This window comes from Limanda limanda, chromosome 3, assembly GCF_963576545.1.
Source record: "Limanda limanda chromosome 3, fLimLim1.1, whole genome shotgun sequence".
Taxonomy (NCBI): domain Eukaryota; kingdom Metazoa; phylum Chordata; class Actinopteri; order Pleuronectiformes; family Pleuronectidae; genus Limanda; species Limanda limanda.
The window spans coordinates 29418898-29444695 of NC_083638.1; the positions used below are offsets into that span (position 1 = coordinate 29418898).

At 40.0% G+C, this 25798-nt stretch overlaps 1 protein-coding gene across 1 annotated transcript in view; it reads left to right on the top strand.

The window, feature by feature from the left end:
• si:ch211-186j3.6 (neural-cadherin) overlaps positions 1 to 25798 on the top strand; it is a 295947-nt gene that overhangs the window by 67578 nt on the left and 202571 nt on the right. Inside the window, exons 2-4 of the mRNA XM_061068864.1 lie at positions 20591 to 20788; positions 22661 to 22886; positions 24682 to 24886. Of these exons, the coding sequence (XP_060924847.1) occupies positions 20591 to 20788; positions 22661 to 22886; positions 24682 to 24886 (629 nt within the window). The remainder of the gene's footprint in view (positions 1 to 20590; positions 20789 to 22660; positions 22887 to 24681; positions 24887 to 25798) is intronic.

A 25798-nucleotide genomic window follows, 5' to 3' on the forward strand; every position in this document is an offset into this window, starting at 1 on the left:
GGCCCTCTGACATGACTGTAGATGATGTTTATGATAGAGGAAAAAAGTCTAATGATTTGAGTGATGCTGATACCATGACACAGTACATCTATTCTAGCCTGAGACTGTGGGAACAGGGACACAGATCCCTCTGGCCTCAGAAAGGACGTCAAAGAGCTGGATCATAGAGGGCTGAAGACGGGAGAGCATGAGTAAAAAAGGTACACAGTATTTTAAAGGGGATTTACCTCGTCAGCACCAGTCACATTGTAAATTTGCAGCAGTTCCTGCTCCAGGTGGCTCAAGGCTACTCAATAAGCCCAGTTCTTTGCTGCCGGTTAGCCCAGGGTTAAGTGGGTTTAATTCTAAAATAGTCTTAACACCGCAAGGTGGCTCATCTTGGATCACAGCAGGGTAAGCTTAGCTGAAGACGGCTTGAGTCTCAGTTATCCACTTTCAGATGTGCCAGGTTGACACAATAGTCGAGCGCTTGAATCTCCATCAGCAGTGGACTGAAGATTTTCTGAGAATGCAGAGCAGTAAAACGGATTTTTTTTAATTTGTAGATATGTGTCTTTCCCCCCCCCATGTGTATTCACCACGGGGGGGGTTCTGATTTAAATGCTAATACTAGTCACCGTTCTATCAGTCATACATATCATGATCAGATGTCTCTCTGTCACGAAATACAGGTTTGAATATACAGAATACTAGGCCTATTACAACTGCATTTCCCAATTTTGTACCCTAATTTAGGTCAGCTTGTATATGAACATGGTATCTTTTGGTATCTATCTATTTGATTCCCCAAATCCTGATTGGCACCCAGAGTTGTAGGACATCCCCTTTTTCCAACTGTCCCTAGTTCCATATATGGAGGGACTGTGAGAAAGACAGATCTGCCTGTTGTTTTCAAACAGTATCTCTACCAACCACTTTGTGATTGCATCAGGATTTTTTTTCTATTAACTTAAGGAAACATATCTTAAAATAAATAAAATGTTAATAGTGAATGAATCAGCAAAATGTTCAAAGGCAACAATTTTTTTGCCACAGTATAAGATATTGCAGTCACAGCTTCTATTTGTTGTGATTACAGCAGGATCAAACTTCATAAACGTTATGTTAAGGCACTAGTAGCTCTGGGCTAAGGTTAGAAAAAGACTGTGGTAAATACCAACTTCAAACTTCACAACCAGCATCTGACCTTAACCACAGTGTTTTTTTCTTAAACACAAATGCGACTGGGATCTCTGGTGAGACAGTCAATATGCCAACCACAGCAACCACCTCAGCTGCCATTGATTCATGTAAACAGCACAAACACTGAAAATGTCCTTCAGAGTATAATGTTTTTAGTCTTACAACATATACTGGTTACACAGAATTTACTTGAAGGCCCTCAACAATTCCTATATCTTTGTTTTGTTTTGTATTATTTCAAGTAAACAATATTATGTTAAAACAATCTATGCTGGAAACTCATAATTAACTCATAAAGCAATTATTCTGACAATCAGACAATCATAAGAAATGTACATTGAATTTATGTACTTTTATCAACTACAAAGTCCTTTAATCAAATGTTTACTCTAACATTTATATATCTTGTTTTAATTATAATTTGTCATGCACAGATGATTAATGTCGAGCAATTTAATTATGTCTTTGTTCGTGAGTAGTTATATATATTTATCCACAGACAAACAAAACATTCTGTCTCTGAAACGTGAGGACACACACGCGCACACAAAAAAACACACAAACAAACATACACTCAGAGACGTCAGAGTGCTGATTAGCATCAATGTTGGAGTAATGAGAGCAAGGCTTTGTACAAATGAGGGATATGCTGTAAAAAGACGGAGGCACTTAGGGAAGATTCTGTTCTCATTTACCTTCATCCTGAGCAGAGAGAAAGAAAAAAGGAGAGGAGATAATAAGTTCGAACCACTGGTGACCCACTGTGACTGCATAGCCCATTGATACTTTAGAACAAAGAATCATAAAAGGACCCAAACGTGGAACGGTCAGAGTCTCGGGTAAAGTGGCACCTTTATATCTGGCTTTTATTACGATACCAGTCTTTGAGCTTCCTAACTAACCTTATAATTTTTGAAGTGAAAATTACTTTTAGAGAAATCAGCAGCAACATATTCTTCAAGAGCAGTGTCCTGGTTGCTCCTGATAATCCACATAAAACAGTCTGTTATTGGAAAAAAATAAATTGTCACGATATTTATCCAGTATTTAATTTAGCTGTATTATGTGGAGGCAGTAACCTCTGGTGTGTAAAGGCTAACCTCTTAAAGGTTCAGTGTGCAGAATTTAATGACATCTAGTGGTGAAGTTGCATGTTGCAGCTGAACACCCTTCAGCTCACCCTTCCCCTCCAAACATGATAGAGAACCTGTGTTAGCCTTCAGTTGTCATAACAACTCAAAAGGTGTTCAGTTTGTCCAGTCTGCGGTACTGTAAAAAATGGCGGTCTCCATTGAGAGGACCCATTCCCAATGTAAATAATCAAGTTTTTAAATATAAAGGGCTCATTATAGAATAAAGAAAACAACAATTTGTATAATGTAGATGAAACACAAGTGAAAACATCACTAGGATTATTTCATATAAAAATGCTAATGGGTCCCTTTCACCAACATCTTACACACCGGACCTTTAAAATCAATCTCATTTCATTTAATGCCTTTTTTTGTGATTTTTTTTATTTTTACCACTTTTTCTTTGTCACATATAAAACTTTTGATATTAGAATTTAATTTTCCTCCTTGAATGAATTAATGGATGAATGTGTAATTTAGTCTGAACTCTCAAAGTTGTTCAAGGTTACTTTCTGGATTCAAACCGACTTTCTGTCTTTTTCCAAGCTTGCAGGGTTAGGAGACAGGGAAGTAAGATATACAGAGTACTAGATTCATTCAGAAGAGGAATAGTCTACCTGCCATTTCCTAAAGTGTTGACGTGAGTAAGATGTTTTGTCTGTAATGGTCAAAAGCACCAGAGTCTGCTGCAGATGCTTCTGTTTTCTCAATGGAAAAATACTTTTCACAAGCGACTGAATTTATTATTATTATTATTTATTATTATTTTCCCTTATTCTTTGCTCAAAAATAGAAAACAGAAAATGGAGAGAAAGCAGAGAGAGGGTAGAAAAAGCGAGGGACAGAATGAGAGAAAGAGGAGGTGGTGCGTTCCAAGTCAATTTCTCCTTCTGCGGATTGACTTCAAAGCAACACGGCTAATCCTCTCACGCCTGCTCGTTAATAATCCAGTTAATAATCCGTTTAGCCGCTTTCATGTCGCGCTGTTTGTTGGCATTATGATGCTGCGGCAAAGGGAAGAGAGGAGTCGTGGTGTTTCACTCAAAGCAGCCACATCCCCCCCCCCCCCCAACCCCCTCAACCGTCCCCCCGTTTAATGACACCGGCTTCTATTCGTGGCGTACTTCACTCCAGTCAGGTCATATATTCAAACACTTATCAAGGCCTCGGCAACGCCTCACACGCATAAAGATTGATTTTTTTTCTTTTAATAGCTCGATAAATAATGTGCATTGTACTTTGTACGTGTGTGTAGTTGTGTCTGTGTGTGCATCGAACATATCCGACCGTCTTAAAGTTAGTAGTTTGAAGAAAGAAAAGAGAAGGCCTACTACACACACATATACACACAAACACACATACAAACACACACACACAGACAGTATTTGGTCTCTTTCTCATCTACTCACTCTCTCTCTCAGTTTCACTTTCGCTCCCTGTTTTTCTTTCCTTTTCTCTCTCGTTCCATTTATTTTTTTCCCCTCAGAGATGGAACTTAGCCAGCCTCGAGGTTTTGAACTGGAATCTATATTTTCATTGAGCACTTTTGGAACTGCCATTCCCAGTGAGCCAGAACAAGTGGTTTGCCAGATTCATCATGGTTTTATCTCTCATTATCTCAGAGACTCCTGGCCCCCTCTCCAGCAGCCTACTGTAACTGCTGGAACAGAGTGCAGATGAGAGATAAAACAATTAACTTCCATTTTCTAAATCAGGGGACTCCACTTGAGAACTAAACTCTAAGAAACTGCATGTCTGTTGAGTCTAACTAAAAACCTACACATACCCATGCTGTACCAGGAAGATGATTGTGTAGATGGGTTATAATTTTGTGACTGCTGTCTGTCTGAGATCATTTGTTGCTTTTTTAACATGAGTCAACTGATACACATATAAAATCCCCGGAAGTAGTGATGTTTGGGTTCTGGACTGTTCCTGTAAAACACGTCATTGAGTACCACTGGGCATTTTTTTAACCCTTTTCGGCAATTTTGTAGACTGATCAATGCATTGAACATTGAATCGATAGTAAAACTTGTAACCCTAAGAAAGACACAAGGAAGGAATTCAGTAAAGATGCTTTAAAGGCCACAATTGTAGAAACAATAAGATCAAAAACTGGGAAAAAAGCTCCGGCACACTGTCCAACTTGCAGTCAGTGATTTATGTTGCTTCGATGTTTCAGTACTAGACCTTCATCATGCAAACATTTTGTGATGATTAGAAGCCATTTTTAACAGGGAGAGGCCACAGGCCGGCAAATCCAAAAATATCTGAAGCTGAGCACGGAAATGCACTGATTAAACCAAAGCAAAAAAACAGACTGAGGAAGTACAAAAATGTTCACTAAAAAATCATTTTAGAGGATCACAGAAACAAGTTAAGAAGAAGTTCATCATTCAGTCCCTTTGGAGCTACTGGATTTCCGTGCAAAGCTTCAGATATTTTTGGATGCCTATGAATATGTACACATATTATCAGGTTATTTCACAAATGAGACCTGTCATGTATGCATTGATGCCAAATGGGATGTGCTTTTTTCACTTTGTTTGCATTTACATGGTGAGATGGATATGGAGGAGGATTCTGTTTTGATATATACATGGTTTGGATTGTTCTTATTTTACATATAATACATTGTTTTTATATGGTTTTATGGTATATATAATTTTGTGAGGCCTGATCATATTCATTATGATGGTGATGCATTGTGTCTTCTGGTAATTTTGTACTTGCCATAAATGCATCTATGAAGTTTCACCTGCAAATAAAACCCGCCCAACTTTTTGTAGTAATTTTATTTGGTGGCTGACCTGTGGCCACTCCTTATTTAAGACGGCTTCTAATCATCACAACATGTTTCCCTGATGAAGGTCTTGTGCTGAAACGTCGCAGCAGCAGCTAAATAAATTGCTGATTGCAAGTTGCACAGTGCGTGGGAGCTTTCCCCCCAGTTCCTGATCTACTCGTCTCTCGCCTACACACATGTTCTGCCAAATTGAGGTGCAAAGCATTCTATCGTTTTAGAAACAATACAAGAGAAAAACATTTCATGACGCTAGAGTAGGAATTCAACTAAAACAGTAAACCTGGTTAATAAGCTTTTCATTTATTTATTCATTTTTGGCTCTTAAAACAATCGGTTTTTATTATTTTAGCAATCTGAAATGTGTCACACTTTTCGAATACAACTAAGCTTTGACAGTGGGGGAAATTTTGTTTTGATTTGTCCTCTTGTTTAAGCATTAACATTTTTTGGGGATAATGTAAGGGAAAGGATGTTTCTCTGCTCAGTTTTTCTATCATGAACTCTCCTCATGAATGAACTTTCAGCTCAGCCATCAGCTCACAAAGGTCATTAGTAGTTACTCGTCCAGTGTAGCTTCATGTTTCCATCTGCAATGATGCCCGAGATTGGTCTTTTTCATCACTACAACTGTGTCCCCATAGGGAGGAAGCACACTGGCTTGTCTTTTACTTCAACATGAAAGGATTATTTGCCAAACGAGCCTCAGAATATTTTATATTACATCATTTTAGCTCGATTTGAAAGATGAAAAGCTCTGCAATAAGAACCCTACATGCCTTGTGTAGTCTTATTTTATATACTGTATATTTCTGTATAGTGTTATTGCAGATCTGTTGTAGTTTGGATGGGAGATTTTCAGTTCAGGTTCATGGTGATCAAGTCCTTTTCCAGTTTTTAACAAACAACTGCAGCATATTTTGTCCCTTTATTTGTTCATTTGCTTCTATGGCTCACTGCCCCGCCCTGGCATATCTCTAGTTGGAACTGCTGGCTGCAGTTTATTTAGCCTGTTTGTGCTCCTCCACAGTTCATTGTTCACTTATTTAAGTGGCATTGCTTGAATCTGTCTAGCGGAGACAAACAAATGGAGGAAAACAAAGGTATCAAGTTTCATGTAGTTGGCCACCAGACTCATCGAAAACTGCACAGTTATGGATCCAGTGCCCAATAGACTGAGGCTTAGGACATCAAAACAACAAAAACAAGTTGTACAAATCAGGTCAAATAAATCCTGGAAGGATTCTGCTGTAAGTGCAGCGTTGGCAGTTTCATTGGATTCCACTGTGTTAATATTAAAGGTATCTTCTTTTATTTTTATTATTTAGGCTGGTGCAAATTTGATCAAAGGTTTTGTCAACAGGATTAAGAATTGTGAATTACTGCAATTATAAAAATGGGTTTGAGTTTACAATGTTTCCACTATAGCAGATGTACTGGGAAGCAAGACAACTTTTGGAGTAAGGAAGGCAAGACAAGTGCTTTGAATCAGTGCTAGAGTTAAGTTTTTGCCTGTCAGCTAACATGCTGCTGTTAGCAAAATGTCTGGGATAATATGTGGCTTGAGCTCACAGTGTTTGAGACCAATGGCAGATGCATCAGCCAGCCTCCCTGCAAGCACTTGGCTCTGTCTACACAGCTGCTGCTGTTTAACGTCTTGCTTAAAAATGCAGCGCTGACTTTAATGTCAATCTTCGCTATGGAGCGAACGGTCAGGCAAAATGTGAGGGAGACAGGAGACAGAAGGATGTAATCCCTGCTGAATCCCAGTACAAGTTAATAGGACTTATTAAAGCAGGAGATCTCAGAGATTACCTCAGCTGAACTGTAAACTGAACTCATGCGCGCACACATACAGTGACCTGAAGCAGACTCTCGGTTAATTAAAGGATTCTGTAATTAGTATAAAGTAATAGGGGACACATTTGCTTCCTATTGTGCTGTGCTGTTTTTGTCGTCTGTGGAATCAGGACTAATACCGTCTATCTGGAGCAACGGAGTGGAGGTGGTAAACAATAGCTTGTATCACAGTTGGTAAGAGAGTCTTTGATCCAGATGGTAAATCGAGTAATCTCAGGAAGGGATTGACCAATTATTGGCTTAAGAAGGTTAATACTCGGACTCTTCAATTAACACCGAATGTATTTATCGTCTACCTTTCTTAATGCTCTTAAAAATTACAGATGAGAACAGGCTGGTACAGACGAAAAAACAATCACCTGAAACACAACCATGGCAAACAGCTTGACAAGTGTGTGGCCAGCAAAACCTCACCAGAGAATAGACAAAGTAGTCTGATAGATTAGTGTTGGATTCTATCACTGTTCACAGCAAGACACCCCACAGATGTGAGGAGATAACGAAAGCTGCTATTTTAATGATATGGTATTGCTCACATTCTAGCTTTTAATTTTGTCAGCTGACAACTGTTGGTCAGCTGTTCCTGGGGAGCTTAAGTCCTGTCGTATATCCAGGACATGGTCAAACCTTACACCACAGCTGGCCACTCCGCTCTGCATCGGCCAATCAGCTTGCTGCTCCCTCACTGTGAGCTGACCACTCAACAAAATCATGACTGCTTGCTGTCCTGGCTCCTAAAGGGTGGAACGAGCTCCCCATTGACATTGGGACAGCAGAAAGTCTACACATCTTCTGTCGCAGATTAAAGACACATCTCTTCTGACTACAACTTGGATAATAAAAAAAAAACAAAAAAAAATGCTATATTTAGTAGCACTTATATGGCACTTACATTACGCATTTTGTAGTTTGTTGTTCTTGAAGAAAATTGTACTTTCTTGATTCCTTGTTATTCAGGGGTTTTTCCCTCATGGTTGAATGCACTTAAGTTGCTTTGGATAAAAGCGTCAGTTAAATGAAATGTAATGTTATGTAAAAGTCTAGTTTCCACAAATATCTGGAAACAACACCGACAAGAGCAATGAGAATAAACCAAGGCAGCAATGTTGTGGGCCATAAAACAAAATCAATTTATCATTGCACAGAAACCATCTTTGAGAAAGGTTTGACTATTATTTATTATTGCTCCACACTGGCAAAAATGTCGACCTACACTATTAAGAAGATTTGGCTTTACTTTTGGGAAGCTGTCTTGTCGTCCATACACTTTATAGTCTATAGGGGAACAACAGAGTTGGGTTGAGCTCCTCTAAAGTTCACCACGATGAGTCATTTCAAATTACATGTCTAAGCCATTGTATATAAATATTGATTACTACAACTGCAGCATAATCCCATTCATTATTACTGATGTAAATGTGATAACTTATTGTGTAATTGATTTGAATTGATGTTGCCCAGCCTTGGCCAGAACCATGGCTCTTAAAGTGAGCTGAGCACCTCTGTGAATGCTTTGTCTCGGTGCTGGTGTACATGCCAACTTGTGTGTGTATTTGTTTGACCACGATATTGGCAGCGTGCAGACTCAATTATGAGTGGCTGTACTTTAAGAATAAGCAGCAAAACTATTGGCTAACCATTTGTATCGTTTGTAATTAGTGTAAGAACTAAAGCTTGATTTTCTCTCTCTCCCCCCATCCCCCTTTCTCACTCATCCCTTAGTTTAATTGGCAGTTCCATATTAAATATTCAAAAGTCAGTAAGACAGCGGCAGCTTTCCGTTTAAACAGATTATGTATGGCGCAGTTACCAGTGAGGGCCACATAGCCCTTTGTAATCCTCAGAGAGGACATTTAATTAACTGGCCTTCTTTGCTATTCTCTCTCTCTCTCTCTCTCTCTCTCTCTCTCTCTCTCTCTCTCTCTCTCTCTCTCTCTCTCTCTCTCTCTCTCTCTCTCTCTCTCTCTCTCTCTCTCTCTCTCTCTCTCTCTCTCTCTCTCTCTCTCTCTCTCTCTCTCTCTCTCTCTCTCTCTCTTTTTATTTATTTATACACACACACACACACACACACTCATTTCAACACAACTGAATTAAATTCAAAGGGACTATACTGGTATGATAAACTCAAGTTTACATTGCCAAAGCAAGTGTGAAGTAAAATGTACAATGTCATAGATAGATCTTGCTACTGTCTGGATTTCACCCAGCTGATGGGGAAGTTTCTAGTTGTCAACCATGTTTTCAAAGTTCTTTTTAGGTGTATTTAATATGTGGGTGGTATATGCCTTGGTAGACTTGGCAGGGTGTTAGAATGTGCATCTCTGTTTCCACTTCCCACTGTGTTCAGTGGGTGCACATTATTTCTCCTGTGGGAGGCCAGGTCTGCCTGTGATGGCCTCTCTCTTTGGCGAGGCTGTGCGCAGCGGTCAGGTAATCTGCCATTGAGTACTCTCTGTTTAGGGCCAAACAGTATATCACTTTGCTCTGCTTTTTAATTGAGTCTAATTGGTTTTAAGTCTGGGGGCTCTGTGGGCAGAGTCCCAGGACCAGCTTGCTGAGGGGGCTCCTCTTAAGGGTCTCTATGTAGGGGAGGGTTTTGTTCTAAACCATGTAAGGGTCACTTCCTGTTTGGTGAACATAAAGTTAAATCTAAAAGATCTCTTTGAATCTTTTTTTAAAATTAGTGGATATCGCCCTTGTTCTGGCTGCAGTTTTCCATTGGACATGGACATTTGCAATAGAGTCTATAATTGGTATTAGTCTCGGACTGTAAACCTTGGAATGATAAAGTGAAAGAGAATCTATAAGGGAGTTTAATATTGTAATTCAGATTAGAATTGGATAACCAAGTAGTGCCTCTTGCTGTATCTTGCAGCCCGTTTGAAGGTTTTTTAAAGTTAGTGTGGAGGTAATATAATCATATAGCTTTTGTGGAGCAGTGCTTTCTTTTGGCCATGCCATAATTTTTGTCTTGTAAGATTCACTGCTCTACATTCTTACAATTTATACAGCGTGCCAAATTGAGTCGAAAGCTCTTTTGAAGTCAGCAAAGCAGGAAAATTATTTGCTTTTGTTTTGTTCATTTGGATGTCAATTAGGGGGCTGAGATTTTGCTCATTATTCTTTTCTTTTTTCGTCCAAAGAGAATGGAAAAGTGGTTCACATCCGCATTTAAGATGGGAAGGTCCTCATGTTTCTGTTTGTTTGGAGTGTTTTCTAAAAAGCAGTTTGTTTCTATGGATTCCTCAGTAGCATGGGGAACGTTCTTCAGAGTCTTTGCACAAGTTGGGACTGTGGCTTGGAGGATCTGCTTTTGGTTGTATGGGTTGTTTTGGACCAACTTGGTGTGGGGAGACAAGTAAACAAAGGTAGGAGAGTAGAGTTAACTACTTTTGTGTCAGGTAATGGGGCGGAAACTTTTTCTGCCACTCACTTGGTAAAGCTACCTGTGTTCTCATGTTGTTTGTGCCAGTATGTCCAGTGTGGATGATTATGTGACCAGGGGACCCCAGTATGTCCTCTGTCAGCAGCTCCATAACACAGCTATTATTTCTCTTCCACATATGGCTCAAATGAGTCCATGAGGTGCACAATTTGTTGATTTTTCGTTGTGTTGGTTTTGGAGGTCCTGAAGTGGTGTTTGTTGGAAGAGGATTATCTTAAGGTGTTCGGCTTTTGACTTGGTGTTGCTGTTGATTGTTCCCCCCCCCCCCCTGTATTCTGTTGTTCAGCTGTCTCCTCTGTGGGGGTTGATTATGGTTTCACAAGTTGTTTTCTGGTCAGCTTTCTCACACATGCTGCAACGTTCCCACCTTTTCCCTGAGCTGGCAGTTTTCCTGCTGAAAAGCCTGCTAATTGTATTGTATCTTTTATCTGCAGTGCAGTGGCAACAGCATTAAGCCACCCTCCATATTGCTGTGGCCCTGTTCATGCCTCGCATTATCAAGCGTTTTGATTGATTCAATTACAAGTGGACAGCTTGAGGTATGCCAGTTCACACGTTACATTAGATAGTTTCTGTTAGGGCTGCACAATATACCACAAATGTACCATTATCAAAATATCAACATGTTCTTTATATGTTATGCAAAAGACTGCTTGAACTGCGATAAATGGCCGTCCATGTGTCATGCATTCATGCTCTGCATGTCAATATATTTGACCATTCAGATGGAGTCCTGCTGCCCTAGACACTGCCCTCCATCATAATTCAATGGCGCTTCCGCCTCCCCGCTTAATTCCAGTACAGTGGAAACTGTTAGTGATCTTGTTTGTCACCAGGCCAAATTGATGTCTAGAAATGGTTGATTAACATAAAGAATTGTGTAGCTTCTTTTTGATAGTCCCAGAACCTGAGAGAAAGGTAATAGCACACAAACACTGATTCCGCTGCTTGCTTCAGACTGGCAGCACGCTCGGTTTGACTCGATTCAGTTGGCAGTCCGCAGCGTGAATAATAAAGACGCAGAGAGGAGCAGTAAATTAGACAGCCTGAAAAAAATTGTAAAATATAACTTTTCACTTTGTTTTTAATTTTTTGCAGTGTCTGCATAGACCACTCACTTACTGTATGTAGCAGTGAAGCCAGAGCAGAAAGACTTAACATCATATACTTAAGCATTTGTTAATTTATCGCATGTCACATCGTGCAGCCATACTTTCTGCATATGTGTCTCAAGTAACACTCAATATCACTCAATATGCAAATAGGTTAACATCATCAACAAAACATGTTGTTTGTAGCCACGGGGACAATGACAGACAGGTCCACTGTCAAAGGCCATGTTCAGACCTGGTATTAACAGCTGTCCAGACAGATTTCAAGTGGATTACAAGTGGACCACTCAAAGCATTTAATTTCGCACATTTTGCATATATGGAGGGGAGGGTGTGGTGCTCTGCTTTTGTTGTCTAGGTTCCAGGACTTTCTCGCTTCTCTTCTTCACATCTCAGGGTTACCTAGATATGGGACAAATTTGTCCGCCAGAAAAAGGCTATGAGGAGCCACAGTGGCGATGAAAATAAACAGTCGACGACGACTGCCACACACAAAGAAGGTGTCTCTAAGGTCGTCTTCGACAAAAAACGTTACTCCGACTAGTGTTCTGGCGGTGAATTGCTTTGCAACACACACAACCCTTGGAGAACCATGAATTAAAACGAGTCCGTCGACACAACTGCGTGAAAAGCCGCAGCCGCAGTTGCAGAAGCCTCTTTCACCCTTTGGCACTGCCCCTTATTCCTTACCCTTTGTTTTGTGCCTTCACGTGTTAGCAGGTATACAGAGGTTTATTTTAAAGTTGGTAAACCCACCAAAAAGGAGACTGAGTCCTTCCCAATTGCCAGCGGAGGAGTTTTCCTATCATTCTGTAACCCTGTTGAGTCAATGCTCGAAGTAACAAATACAGAAGTAAACCAACGTGTCAGAAACCTTGCTGTCTTGCAGGTGTTGCATCTTGCACAATATGAAGATACAGCTTCATGTTGTTCCCAAAGTGTGAAAAATAATTAATACACAAACATACATGGCTTTTTACACTTGTAACACCCTGAAGTTCAATGTGCGTCATAAAGAAGCATCGTAAACCTGTACACTACAGGCATGTTAATAAACATGTTCACCTGGGTGTCATGTTTCCATTACAGCAGATGATGGAAACTGATAAAAAGTAATAAAGTGATGGAAACGGAGGTTGAAGCTAATGAAAACCAGTGTCTTCTTCAAAGTAATTTAACCTGAGAGTGAATGCCAATTGTATCAATCCCCATTTCAGACTGAATGTGTTAATGGGTTAGTGGATTTTTTGAACAGTAAAGAAAGGGGCTCAAGTTCCAAAGATGTAGATCTCCAGTTTCAGTGTTGTGCCCATATGTCAGTTTGACTTCATTGGTGGAAAAACCATCCTAGACTTGGTTCCTTTGTTAATCCTTAATTTAGACTTAAGCCTTTCAGATGACTATGTTTAAAAGGCAAGTGGCAACTGATTTTGGGTGTTTGTTTAAAGTTATAATGACAGATTTAGGTGCATGAACAATAACAGAGAAGGTGTTGTTAGATATACAGAGTCTTTTTTCCACAGGCTAAAATAATAGTGCTGCATATTAATGCCAAATAAGACAGAGAGAAAGAAGGTGGGGGGTTTTCCACATCACGCCTTCAGTACTCTGAGTGAGAGAATGAGAAAATGAGATGGCGAAGAGGTAGAAAGGTGCTGATTGGGGTTGAGAACAAAGGGCAACGAGTCCGTGTTTGATTCATCAGCCGTTAACAGAGTGTCTTCCTGTTTGATATCCTCAAGCTTCAACACCTTGTCTGGTACTCAGACACGTGTGTGCTCACTTTTACACATTCTACACACACTTAATGTTGACACATTACGTAGAGACTCGAACATGCATTTACATAAATGGTCTGTATAGTCTGTCTTTACATAGAGCCTTTCTAGTCTTGATGACCACTCAAAGCTATTTACAGTACAGTTTTACATTCACCCATTCACATACACTTTCATACAGGGCATTTATGTGCAGCACTTTTCTCTATAAGAAGGGACAATTTGAGGTTCAGTATCTTGCCCGAGGACACTTTGGCATCAGGAATGGGGACGAATGGGCTCTGTAAGAGGACGACCGCTCTAACCCCTGAGCCACAGCCACCCACATACAGCACTAACAGCATCTATCAAACAATGGCAAGAAAAGTTTCTCTGCTTGGTTTGCTCATAAACAGAGTACTTACATGTACCTGCAAAGGCCCCGTCTGACTGGCATTGTCCATCTGCACTTTGCTGTAGGAGTCCAATGACTCATACCTGTGCACTTGTTTGAGATAATAGAAGCAGCTGGGCACTTACTTGTCCATCCAGAGTATACTCATGTCCGTCTCATACTGTAAGTGGCTTCATAAAGCATCCCACTGCAAAACAATATCCCCACAGAGATATTTTATGTACCGTTTTATTTGCTCTACATAGAGCTCAATGACAGAATACATTGTCTCAAGGCACTTATAGAGTAAGTAAGGATAAGCCATAGACTCTATATATAAATAAATGACCCCCCCCCCCCCCAAAGAAAGTGAAGACAAAGCATCTTGATTGCCGCCTGGTGGCTGGCTTTAGCAGAAGTCATAAACCCTGCCTCCTCCATGTTAGTGGATGGTACATGAGCAAAACTAAAAGTAGATATCAAATAACATTTTCTCAAACATTCTCCATCTTTTTATAAAGCAGTTCACTTCTTTTTGAAAGTCAATTCATGCACACATACACATGCATTGTTTGCACCTGCGGTATCATCAGATTCAGATGACATGTACATGTAGTATATTTGCTCTCATCCAGAATGACCTCTGGTCGAATACTGCTTATTGTTCCAGATTAAGACATCACGCAGCGTGTCGATGAGAGAAGACACGTGTGTGCATCAGATCATCTCAGCAGCAGACTTAAAGTACGGAACGTGCTACAGGAAGCAAACAAAGCATCAAAGAGATAAAGTTCAGATCTAAGTCTTTGGTGTCACCGAAAATAGATCAGGCATCAACACACAGCAGCTGGAATAACACCTTACAAGTAACATTTGGAAAACTTTCAGAACAAAGATCTAATTTCATAAAATCACTAACTCGCTAATACAAATGTGTGGTGAGAGTTTGCACACCTTACACAAATTACTGATCAGATTTTGTAGTTTGTCAAGTTATTTATTTTAAGGTTCTTATTTATTTTTACTGTTTTCTTTTTTTTCGTCTATTTAATAGAATTTATTTATGAAACCGTACTTTTTAAGTTATCTGGTTCGAGGCCTTAACATGCCAGAACACAGTAGTGTCTCTAGTGTCTGATATCTGTGGCTTAGTCAAGGGACCCATTTTGCAAATAGCTCTGCACTTTAAAATTTGCATCACATATGCTGAACAATCAAGTTAAATTTGAATTGCATGTGAAACAAAACATTTGATAGGGATTGGTCTGAAGTTAGAGAAGCATTTAATGAATGTTTCCGAATCCTTATAATTGGTAAAAATACAGGTGTTCTTTAAATGAAATAACAGTTGTAGAATACAGGATAGGAATTTATGGCTTATCCAGTAATTATAAAGATCACCACCAAATTAACACACTTCACAATGGTAAAACCAACACTGCAATGAAGCGTTAAATTTACTGCCAACAAATGAATGGAGCTTTTGAATCCGAATCCAGTTCTAAATCTGCTTTTCTATTTCAAATCCTTATCTCTCACTAAATCAGTTTAAAGTTTGTAGTGTAGGAGTGAAGACATCTATTTAAAAATATTTTGTTTATATTTCACTCAGCAGGGGTTTTAAATTTCAACAATACTTGATATTTAAGAATCTTGTTCCTTCTTGATCCCTCATCCATGACATTCTCACCACTTGTTTCATCACTGCCCTTTCCTTTGGTCGCTAGGGAAAATTTTAATTTGCGCCTCACTGGGGGAGCTGGACTGCTGAGGCTGCAGTAGCTGTAACAGCTGAAGTAAAAACATCCCAGTGAATAATGCTACTATTATTCAGTGAATCTCAACGATAGAAATTACTGATGTTTTAATGAACATTACCTGATGGACACGTTATCTGAAGGAGAACTTGTTGCACTGCTACAGGTCACAGAGTCGGATCCCATTTTTCTCTCAATCAGCAAATATATCAATCAACTTATCATATCAGCTCTTTGTGCGTATTGTTAGGTTCGGTATTTTTATTTATAGCAAAGCACACCCGCCGCTGTGGCTGTGCCCACCGCCGGCTTCAGCACTGTGCAGGACCAGGTTGCATGGAGACCATTCTGCCACTGGATAAATTAACCATTTCCTGTTTGTTCAACCCCTTAACACTTGGCCTGTAAGAAAGGTAGAATAGTTTTCCAGAAAATATGACGTGACTATGGGTTTGTTTGAAGCACAGTTTCTAAAAGGATATTTGGGTGATTGAAGAGGGACATTTTGGAAAAAATAAATAGTAGTAGAGGAGTTTGGTAGGTTCCTTGGCTTTTCAGAGAGGTCTGTGGAAGAAACCCTTCATGCAAAGAGTAATCGACAGGCGAGTGAAACAGAAGGTGGTCAAAGGTGACACAAAAGTACATTTTTACTGACAGGAAAGATGACTATACTTGGTAGTATATAGAAATTGATGATGAAACTTACCTTCTAACAATACAGTTAAATATCTAATCATCTCTTTGTTGACTAAACCTTTTAGCTTCGTACAGGCTTGTGGTAACATTTGTCACAGTTATGTAGCCTTCACATACGAGGAGGTTATTGTGTACACGCTACAAAATATGAAGTGTTAAGAAGATAAGTAAGAAACAGTAAGTTTGACATCCACAAGTGAAAAATAAGAATGCAATTCCATCAAAGGAAACAGTAAAAAGCATTTAGCCTGCAGCTTCACTACAGAGTTATGAGAACGCACATATTGTTTAGGGTCAACTGGGTGAGCAAAAGCTCTTTCCGCTCATCTCCCTTCCAACCTCTTCAATGCAACCTAACTATTCTCCTTTTTTAAAAGTTATCACAGTTCTAATCATGAATGGAAGTGCAATGTCATAAATCCTCCTAGAGCTACATATGGAAGACTTTCTTTTTTCTTTCTCAGAATAAAATAAGAATTTGAATTAAGAATCGCGAAGGTGGTGACACTGTGGATCGGAAATGCCAGCTTGCCATTCTTTAAAAGGACAATGCTTCTACATGCAGGAATTGTATGTAAATATAATCAATCCTATTTCTTTGATTTATTGCCCAGTCTATCGTAGTGCGATGTGTCTTAACAGGAGAATCTGCCCATTTCCAGTACGTAATGCTTTTGTGTCAACTTTTGTTTTTCAGGACTAATAACTGCTGCTGGTGTTGTGCTGTCTGTCCTTATCCTTATTTCCTCCCCATCTAAGTTTACGACACCAAACTCTGACTCCAGTATGATAGTCCTATATTTAGCCCCTGGTAATTGACAGGTCATTAATAGTAACATCTTTGATGAGACTGCGATTGTGCTGAACGTTCTGTGAGCTTCCAGCTGTATTGACTAGGACTCATGCTTCTCAAACGCAAGATTGCATTTTCTATAAATCTCATTGTTTCATATCCTAAAGAGTCAAGTGTTTCTTCGTAGGCTGAGGGGGATGAACAGATCAGACCTTTGTTTCGAATTCACTTTCCACTGCATTTGCCTTATCTGGAGAACACAGCTGCATGTGGAGCTGCCGTAATTAACTAAATGACTTGTTGATCAATTCATTGGTATCTGCTATAATAATTAAATAATCACTTTTATAATTTATACATGCCAAACAATCAAGACAATAATGAACAGATTGAATGGGGATGAAAATAAAGCTCGGTTGCAGCCGTAACTTCATGTAAAAAGTTGTATAAAGCCTTTTGTGGCAGTGGGGGAAGTGGCATGGAATCTGATTTGTTGCCGAAAGCTTGATACTTCAGCATCAGCTTGAGCGAAATGAATCTGTAAGGTCCCCAGATGTTGCTTTTTTTTATGAAGAAAGAAGACTGCATGGAATAACAAAAGACACAATATCTGTTTGTTCTGCATCGGTTTTGATATTGTCCAACAATATTATAGTACTTTAATATTAAATCAGCGGAATACTCTCATAGTATGAAGTATTTGTGGTGGAAGAAAAGTGGATCTGCTGTCCAATGCGCTGCCAGAAGACCAATTACATGGCTCTACAAATTCAGACGAGTGAAAAACTGGAACAAAGTGAAAGCTGCAAAAGCTGCCATTCATCATGACAAAGGTCTTTTGTGCTACAAATTATTCTTAAATTGTCAAACAGTATATTTAAATGATATGACATAGAGTTGCACAGTATAGTTATCAAGTCAGTGTCGTACAGTGTAAGATTTAAATGTCACTGGTTGTATTTAGCCCACAAACTAGTGGGATTTATCTGTTATTTGATTTAATGGGAATTAAATCCCCCAATGAAAATTCTCATGTAATTCTGCTCTCTTGATAGATTATTTTTCTGAATTTGATGGTTTATATTTCTACAGATATAAATGCATACATACTTTGATAAAAGATTGTATCTATTGCTCTGCTCTGCTCTTGCAGACATGACGCAGGCTGACTTCTGCCAGCCCAGTTAATCATCTGGAACGATATTAGCGTATTGCCTCAAATATTGTTATACACAGTCACTTTATTGGTATCCATATCATATTCAGAAATATCTTTCTTTTGGGGTTAACTCAATGTGACCTGGAGACAAAATATGAAACCTAAAGTTGAATCGGCAACAGAGGTTCTGATAAAACTAATGACATAATTTTTAATAATTATTAGACATTATAAAGTGTTATGACTAGAGTGCCACTGCTTTTTTTGTGCTGACAATTAGAACATCTCCTGTAAATAGAATATTGATGTATTTCATCAGACAATTTAAAAAGAGAAATGCTGCTTTTTTTCAGCCTTGACTACAGTAAGAGTTCCGATCGTGACACAAAAAATCAATTACCATGAATAAAAACCAGCACACACAACCTTCACTTTTTCATTAAAGGTGTTTGAGGATGAGGTTTCACGACTTCATACACATTGCATGTGCTCTGGGAACAAGATAACGAGAACGCTGTGAGAAACCATGGTCCCTCTTGCAATCTATTTGAGCAACTGAGGTCTGTGGCCATAAAAAAGCCTTCTGTATCACTAGTTAGTAATTGCAGGTCCGACTGTTTCTAGGGATTGAGACATATCATTAAATCCAATGAGGAGCATTAGTGTGAGGGATGGCAATAGCATCAAGCTGTATCTCCCTATTGTCCTTCATTATCCACTAATCCACTGATGATCGTTATTAGTGAGAAAGAAAGTGTGTGTGCGTGTGTGTGTGTATGTGTGTGTGTGTGTGTGTGTGTGTGTGTCTGTGTGTGTGTGTGTGTGTGATGCATTTTGGCATAGCGCTCTGTATATTAGCCCCGTGATTTATTGTCTGGGTAATGCCGTCCCTTCTTCCCCAAAGCTACATTGTCCTTTTGCCAATTAATTCTGAATCTGTTACGACCACAGGGAGGGTGGGAGACAGAGTGAGAGAGAGTTTGAGAGAGAGAGAGAGAAAGATCATCAACAAATACATTGGTTCAACCCCAGAGTTAAGTGCAGTGCTATATGTTTTGTAAGATGTGGATGGTTAATTCCGCTTTTCCGTCTTCTTTTGATGTCCGCTTATGGTTTTTCTTTGTAATGCTCCCTCGCTCTCTCTCTTCTCTAATGCCATTGATTTATGCAATTGCTTGCTTGTTTTTTTTCTTTCTCTTCTTAATTCTGCCATCTTCCACTTTTCATTGTTCTGCTGTTTCTATAACAACCACAGGGTCATTTCTCAGCCTCTGCGTTTCACTCTTAATCCTGTTCATGCGATGCGCAGCTCTTATTCTCCTTGCTGCTTTTTCTCGCTGTGCTCTGTATTACTTGATTGCCCTTGCTCTGAAAATATTATTTTCCCCCTCCTGCTCTTCTCCTCCTATCCACCTTACATCCCTCCATCATTTACAGTACAGTCATTCACACAAAGGCCCTTTCTCATTTCCCTACAAGGGCCGCTTGTTACAGCCGGAGAGAGTACAATGTAAAGGTGGAGAAAATTCATCATCTGGACTTGCTGTTCCAGCCATGGTGAATCAGTGCAGCACAATTACAGAGATAAGATTGTATATTGTAACTATTCCATATAAGAATCAGCCATTTCTCCTCCCAACAAGTACCAAAACTGACAACTGAGAGAGCCATCTAATGAGTTGCGCACTGAAATTACTCCGGCGCTCCCCTGCTGCAAACAGCTAACACTGCTGTGCAGCAACTTCTTTGTCTCAAGGTTTGAGTGAAACCTTGATGAGTTTTCCTAGTGCTAGTATAATTGCTGTTGGCTATACGAGTGCAGTAAGTGGCGCCATATTTCTGGTGTCCATGTGACACTTTCAGGGAAGAAATTACATGCGGGAGAAGACAGTGTAATTTAAAACCAAATAACCAAATAAGAGTTGCAGAGAAGACAAGTACTGCATGGCTTGAGCACATACTATTTCTCCTTTATATTTCATCGGGTTAGGGGCTAGCTGCATCTCCTCACCTCTTTCTCTTATGCGTCTACTTTGCCTGATCATTTGTTGCACAAACCTCAGTTCTCCAGTAGCTTAATAATCTGAAACAGCAGGAGTGACCATTATTTATATGGGGTGAAAGTGTATTGGAGCCTCGCCTTATTCAACATGCAGCCAATCCAGAACACCACAGATTGAACAGGGCATTAGTTATTTTTCATCTTTAACTTATCTGTGAGTGAGCTTCTCGATGAAACCATTAGTGCGTGATGTCCAGGAAATGTCAATGTCTATGACGGTGCTGGGAAATTGCTTGTTTTGTCCTTCCAACAGATCAAAATAAAAAACTGTTCAGTTAAAAATGTTCCTGACCAATACTTGTGCATGGCCGTGATGCATCCTATAATCTTAACCCCAGACACCCAAAAAGTATTTCCTTACATTTAGCACCTTGATGACCCTTTCCAAACTCTGACCCTTTCTAAACTCTCTTCTACTGTTCTTCCTTCCCCAGGTTCAGAGTGGTACTTCATCAGAGTGGAGTTGACTGTGACAGATGTCAACGACAATGTCCCAGACTGGAGCATGGTTCCTGCTCCCTACCTTGCTGTGGTTTCACCTGATGCCCCTGCGGGCTCGCTTGTCTACAAGCTCCATGCCCAAGACGGGGATGAAGGCAACAATGGTGAAGTGGAGTACTTCCTGTCAGATGGTAGGTTATTTCTTTCTTCTTTTCCCTTGCTTGTGTGATGGTTTAACATGACTTTTCAAAGACAAGGTAAGTTCTTATTGTTCATGCTGCTTCACAGGCATTAGAATGCATGCATGGATAAGAGCGAGTTCTTACGCCCGTGCCGTTTATGCAATATTTCACCCACTGAGTTTTAATCTGAAACTGTAACATCTAAACTTCGATGACATGGGTTTTTAATTAAATACACATATGTTTAGATTCATTCAAGCAGTTATCATGCTGAAGTAAGCAAACTGATTTTATACACAGAACCCTTGAGCGTTCACAAAGTTTCAGTTACGAGCCAAGTTATCCCTTCAAGCTTAATATTGCCAACTAAATTTATGAAAGATCAAAAACTGTGAAACTGTATTTTTGCCGACACCGGATATAAAAGTAAAACCAGAGACTACTTTGAAAGAAGTGGCTTTCTCCTTCTCACCCTTGGTCCAGATCCACAGCTGCCATCTTGCAGACACCTTCATCAAGTTCACAGGATGATGTAACGTGGTAGAATGATTTTATCCCATAGAGCAGCGTCAAAGTGAGAAGGACTCACTTTGCAGCCACTGCAGGGTGAAAGTGTCCCCAGAAGTACCTGTGTGCTGACTGGAAAAACAAAACAAAAAAAAGCATTGACTGGCAGACCACCAAGACCCAACAGTCAAATTGTACACACACATAGATATCAGTCCCTGAAGCATACCTGATCATGATGTAGAATCGAGTCTCTTCCTACTGCTCCCGGAAATCCAAGCCTCTGCTGAGCCTGAATTTGGAGTTCATGCACATGGAGCTATTTTTTTAATGTAATGTCAAAGTAATTTCTCCACTGCACAATGTGATTTCTTTTCTTATCGTCTGTCACACATTGATTTCTTCTGCTCTTCTTAGAATCTGTTAAACTACTGTCTATAAAAAGACCATCTTAAAATGTTCCCCCTGTGGGGCCGACAGAAAAAGAAATTGAGAAAAGAAATTACAGGGAAAATAAACATAAACATTGATGTTAGCGTCTAGACTCAACTTTTCTCCGGTTTGAATTGATGTTTCGTACATTAAAGGTTTAATCTCACCTCTCACAGTGCTTTTTTGCGACAATTCTGAGCACTGAGCTCAGTTCTTTTTGTGGCTGAAGGAAGCCCCCCTATTCAGGTCAGTTCACTCCAAAGAAAAACAAATGATAGCTTTTGCAAACACAGTGTAGTTTGGATGGAAGTCTTATCACTACCTGTTATATACCATACAGGTCACGGATTTTAACATCCTACTTCCAGTTGCTCTGCTCTTTGCATTTCACATCTCATCAACTATGAAAACTGACCGTCCAGCCACATTTATCACCCGGCCGGCGCATGCTCAACAAGATTTTACACTATTTTTGACAGCTCCTAAAGGCAAGAGGGTTACACACACCCTCTTGCCATGTAGTCACTGCTTGACTCTGAGCTGTAATGGAGAGAGACTGTCCAGGGGTTGGTATGTCTCTACTTTTAAGCTGAAAGCCTTCGCAGTGTGAAGTGAGTCTGGACAACAAAGATGAAGTTCAACACGGATACACTTGCATCATAAAATAATACTCTCAGTGATTCTTTCAAGTAACTGAAGTTATTATCAGCCCTGCCGACGTGTTGATTAATCTATTATACATAAAAGGTTATATTGAACCTGGACTATTTACTTTTTATTCCATTTACGTTCTACTTTCTATTTCTGTGTATTATTTGTATATAGATCACAGATGTATATCTCATTTTTGATCTGCTTTCTGTATAATGTCCAATGAATCTTGTAAATTTCTTGTGTGAAGAAGGTGTTGGAAATGTGTAATGAAACGCCTGTTCTCTGCAGGCGGTGATGGTCGATTTGAAGTTGACAGGAAGAACGGCCAGGTCCGGACAACAGGCCTCCCCCTGCAGCGGGACAGGGAGTACCTGCTGACAGTCGTGGCTGCCGACCGGCTGGGCAGCCGCAGTGCCCCCGCTGGGGTCTCCGTGGTTGCTGGAGCCAGGCCGCCACAGTTTTCAAACGCCTCCTTTACTATTGCGTTACCCGAAAACACCCCTGAAGGACAGCCGTGAGTTCACACACACACACACACAAGAATCATTTATTAACCCAAATCTCCTCACTAGAAATCCCCCTTGAAGTGGTGTATACAGATGAAAGACACACTGGTTTCTCTCAGACACGTCTTTCTACCACAGACGTGATTGATATCTACTCAGATGAGCATTAATTTTACATTGCATATGTGTTTGAAAAGATGAATTCATCATACATATTTGATGGGCCCGCATAATATTTCTTTTCTCTCTGTGGCTGTGCGAGCACATCTTTGTGTTTTACAGACCGCTACAATTGATTTCAGTAGTATAAGCACGACACACTGAGCCATGAGTATTATTATATGCATTGGATGAGTAACAGCCCTGCCCTCATGTATTGATCTACACACACACATGAGCACACTTGCACTATGTTTAATTGTGAAAGTTGAGTAATGGATGCAGTGGTGGATGTAATACATGGTCTCTGCACTCGTCTTGAAGGGAAATCACCGTGTCATCAGTGTGTGCATGTCTTTCACACATTATACTGTACAGTGTGTATTATACACACACAACTGCACACACACTAAGGTCTGAGTTAAGTGGTACAGTTAGGACTGGTGTCCTTGAATTGGTCTCGTTACCAATGACACCCCCTCCAGCTTCTTTAGTGTTACTGACACATTTGGCAAACCAGCAGAGTGGATATTCCAGTCTGTTGTTTACGCTGATTTCATCAGAGAAATTGTGTACAGCTCCGTGATAAATAACAGACATCAACTCAGCTGAGGATTTCATGGACAACTGCCCCCACCCTAACCCCTTAGTGTATTTAGTGCTACTCTAGTGGACACTGTACAGTATTGTTCATACCTCTCCCTCCAGGCATGTTGCTGTATAAAAATGTACTCATCTCAGTACATTACTGCACTTTTTCGTCTACAGACAGCCACTATAATTCTATTCTAATTCTAATCAACAGAGGTCTATTTAACACATACTGGAATACACTTTACAGCTCTGCATCAAAACAATCTCTGTCCCTGCATACGCGTCTGAAAATACATATCACAAGACCATTCATGTACAATTGGTATGAGCGTGCCATATTATGGCACGTTGCATTGGTTGCATTTACCATTGGGAGTTGGTTTTTTTTGTTATTTTCCTGAAAAAGCTCTCGAAAGTCTCTTATCTCTGCATGTTCACACTAAAATCTAACCCTATAATTTACTTATCGCAACTAGCATGGTAATAAAACTCCATTTAAGGGGCTTGAATACTAAGTAAGAGTGGATGCCATGTATCAATAGCAAAAACATTCAAAACTAAAATGCATTCATGTGGATGGAGCATAAGGCCATATCAGGTAATGGCCTGTTTGAAACAACAAGCAGACATTCTGTGTTTAATTATCACAAACTAAGTTAATTTGAAGAGTCATTTATTTGTCTGTAGCTGTTACTAACATTGGGTTAGGGTGGTTACTCTCAAAGCCTTGTCATTATTTCTTTTTTAAATGTAATGATGATAACATTTCAGAATTTTTATATACACATGTGAAAAATTATCCTTATTATTGCAATACAGAATGACATTAGATTGTTGCCCCTGTGACCTACAGGCTCCTTACTTAGGGTTATGGATAATCTCCCATAGTGCAAATGGCCAAAACACACAATTCTTCGCAGCATCACTCTAACAAAAACATGTTTGGAAGACATCCATTTAAACAGACTACAATATACTTTGCACTCATCTGTCCCAGCCCTGCTACTGCACCTTCAGTCAATATCGAACTTTGTCTCTGTGTCTCTCCAGCTTCCTGGTCACACCTGCGGTGTCCTTCCAGAACAAACCAATCAGCTACAGCCTCCTCATTAATCCCAGCAGTCTCTTCTCCATCTCAGCGGAGACGGGTGAGATCAGTCTGACCCGCCCTATCGACTACGAGAGTGACCAGCATCGCTACTTGCTGCTGGTGCGAGCAAGCGAGGGCCTGGACAGCATGAGCAGTGCAGCAGAGGTTTGTTTTTCAAGTTACATTTCCATGGTCAACTCAGCGACTGGACAGCCTTCAAAACTCTTTCAACATTACAAGGTTGTCTCGTTGTCTTACACAGTCTGCACAGCACACAAACGATATATCTCTAGGTCCTCGACTTAAGAATTCCTCTATCAATTTAAAAAATTTCTGAAGCAGCACAGATAATTTTGACCTGCTGTATTTGCAGCTATTGTTACTTACTTTCTGGAACTGAATTGTGGACCCAGTAGGGTCGTAGACAGTTTGGAGAAAGCTGTTGAATTGTCCTCATTACCCTTCAAATAATGAAAAAAACACACAGGGACTTAAAATCCCAGACTACTCCGAAACATCCTTGAGCTGAACATGCATTGAAGCTGCTGAATAACTGTTGGGGTTAATTGTATTGATTGACAGTTGCTGTGTGGCTGGTAATAGTTGTGAATGTTGCAGTGAAAATGATCGTTTCCTTTTAGGGCCTCCAGATTAGTCTTTTTTTTGCTTGGGTTGTTATGGGATGCCCTCATCCGGAATTGATTGCACAAGAGCATTACAATTCTCGAAGTAAATGACAACTGCACATTTGCATTTGCATTCTGAAAGCATGAACTCTGGCTTTTTTCAATTCTGAATAGACATTTCTGTATGGACTGACTGCTGTGGGATTCCCAGTGACTTCCTCATTTTGTAGGGAAGTGAGGGAGAACAGCGGCTGACCGCTTCAGGCATTGATGCATCTGGTCTGCTTTCCATCATTACTCTGGCCTCGGGCTGAAACATGTCCTGCTGAACCGATCTGTCCTCAACTGCTCCGCTCTGGAACTCTGTGGACTGCAGAGCACCAGGAGCCTGAGAGAGGAGAGGGAGAGATGGAAAGTAAGAGAATGAGAGGAGGTTTGCTAGATTCCGCAC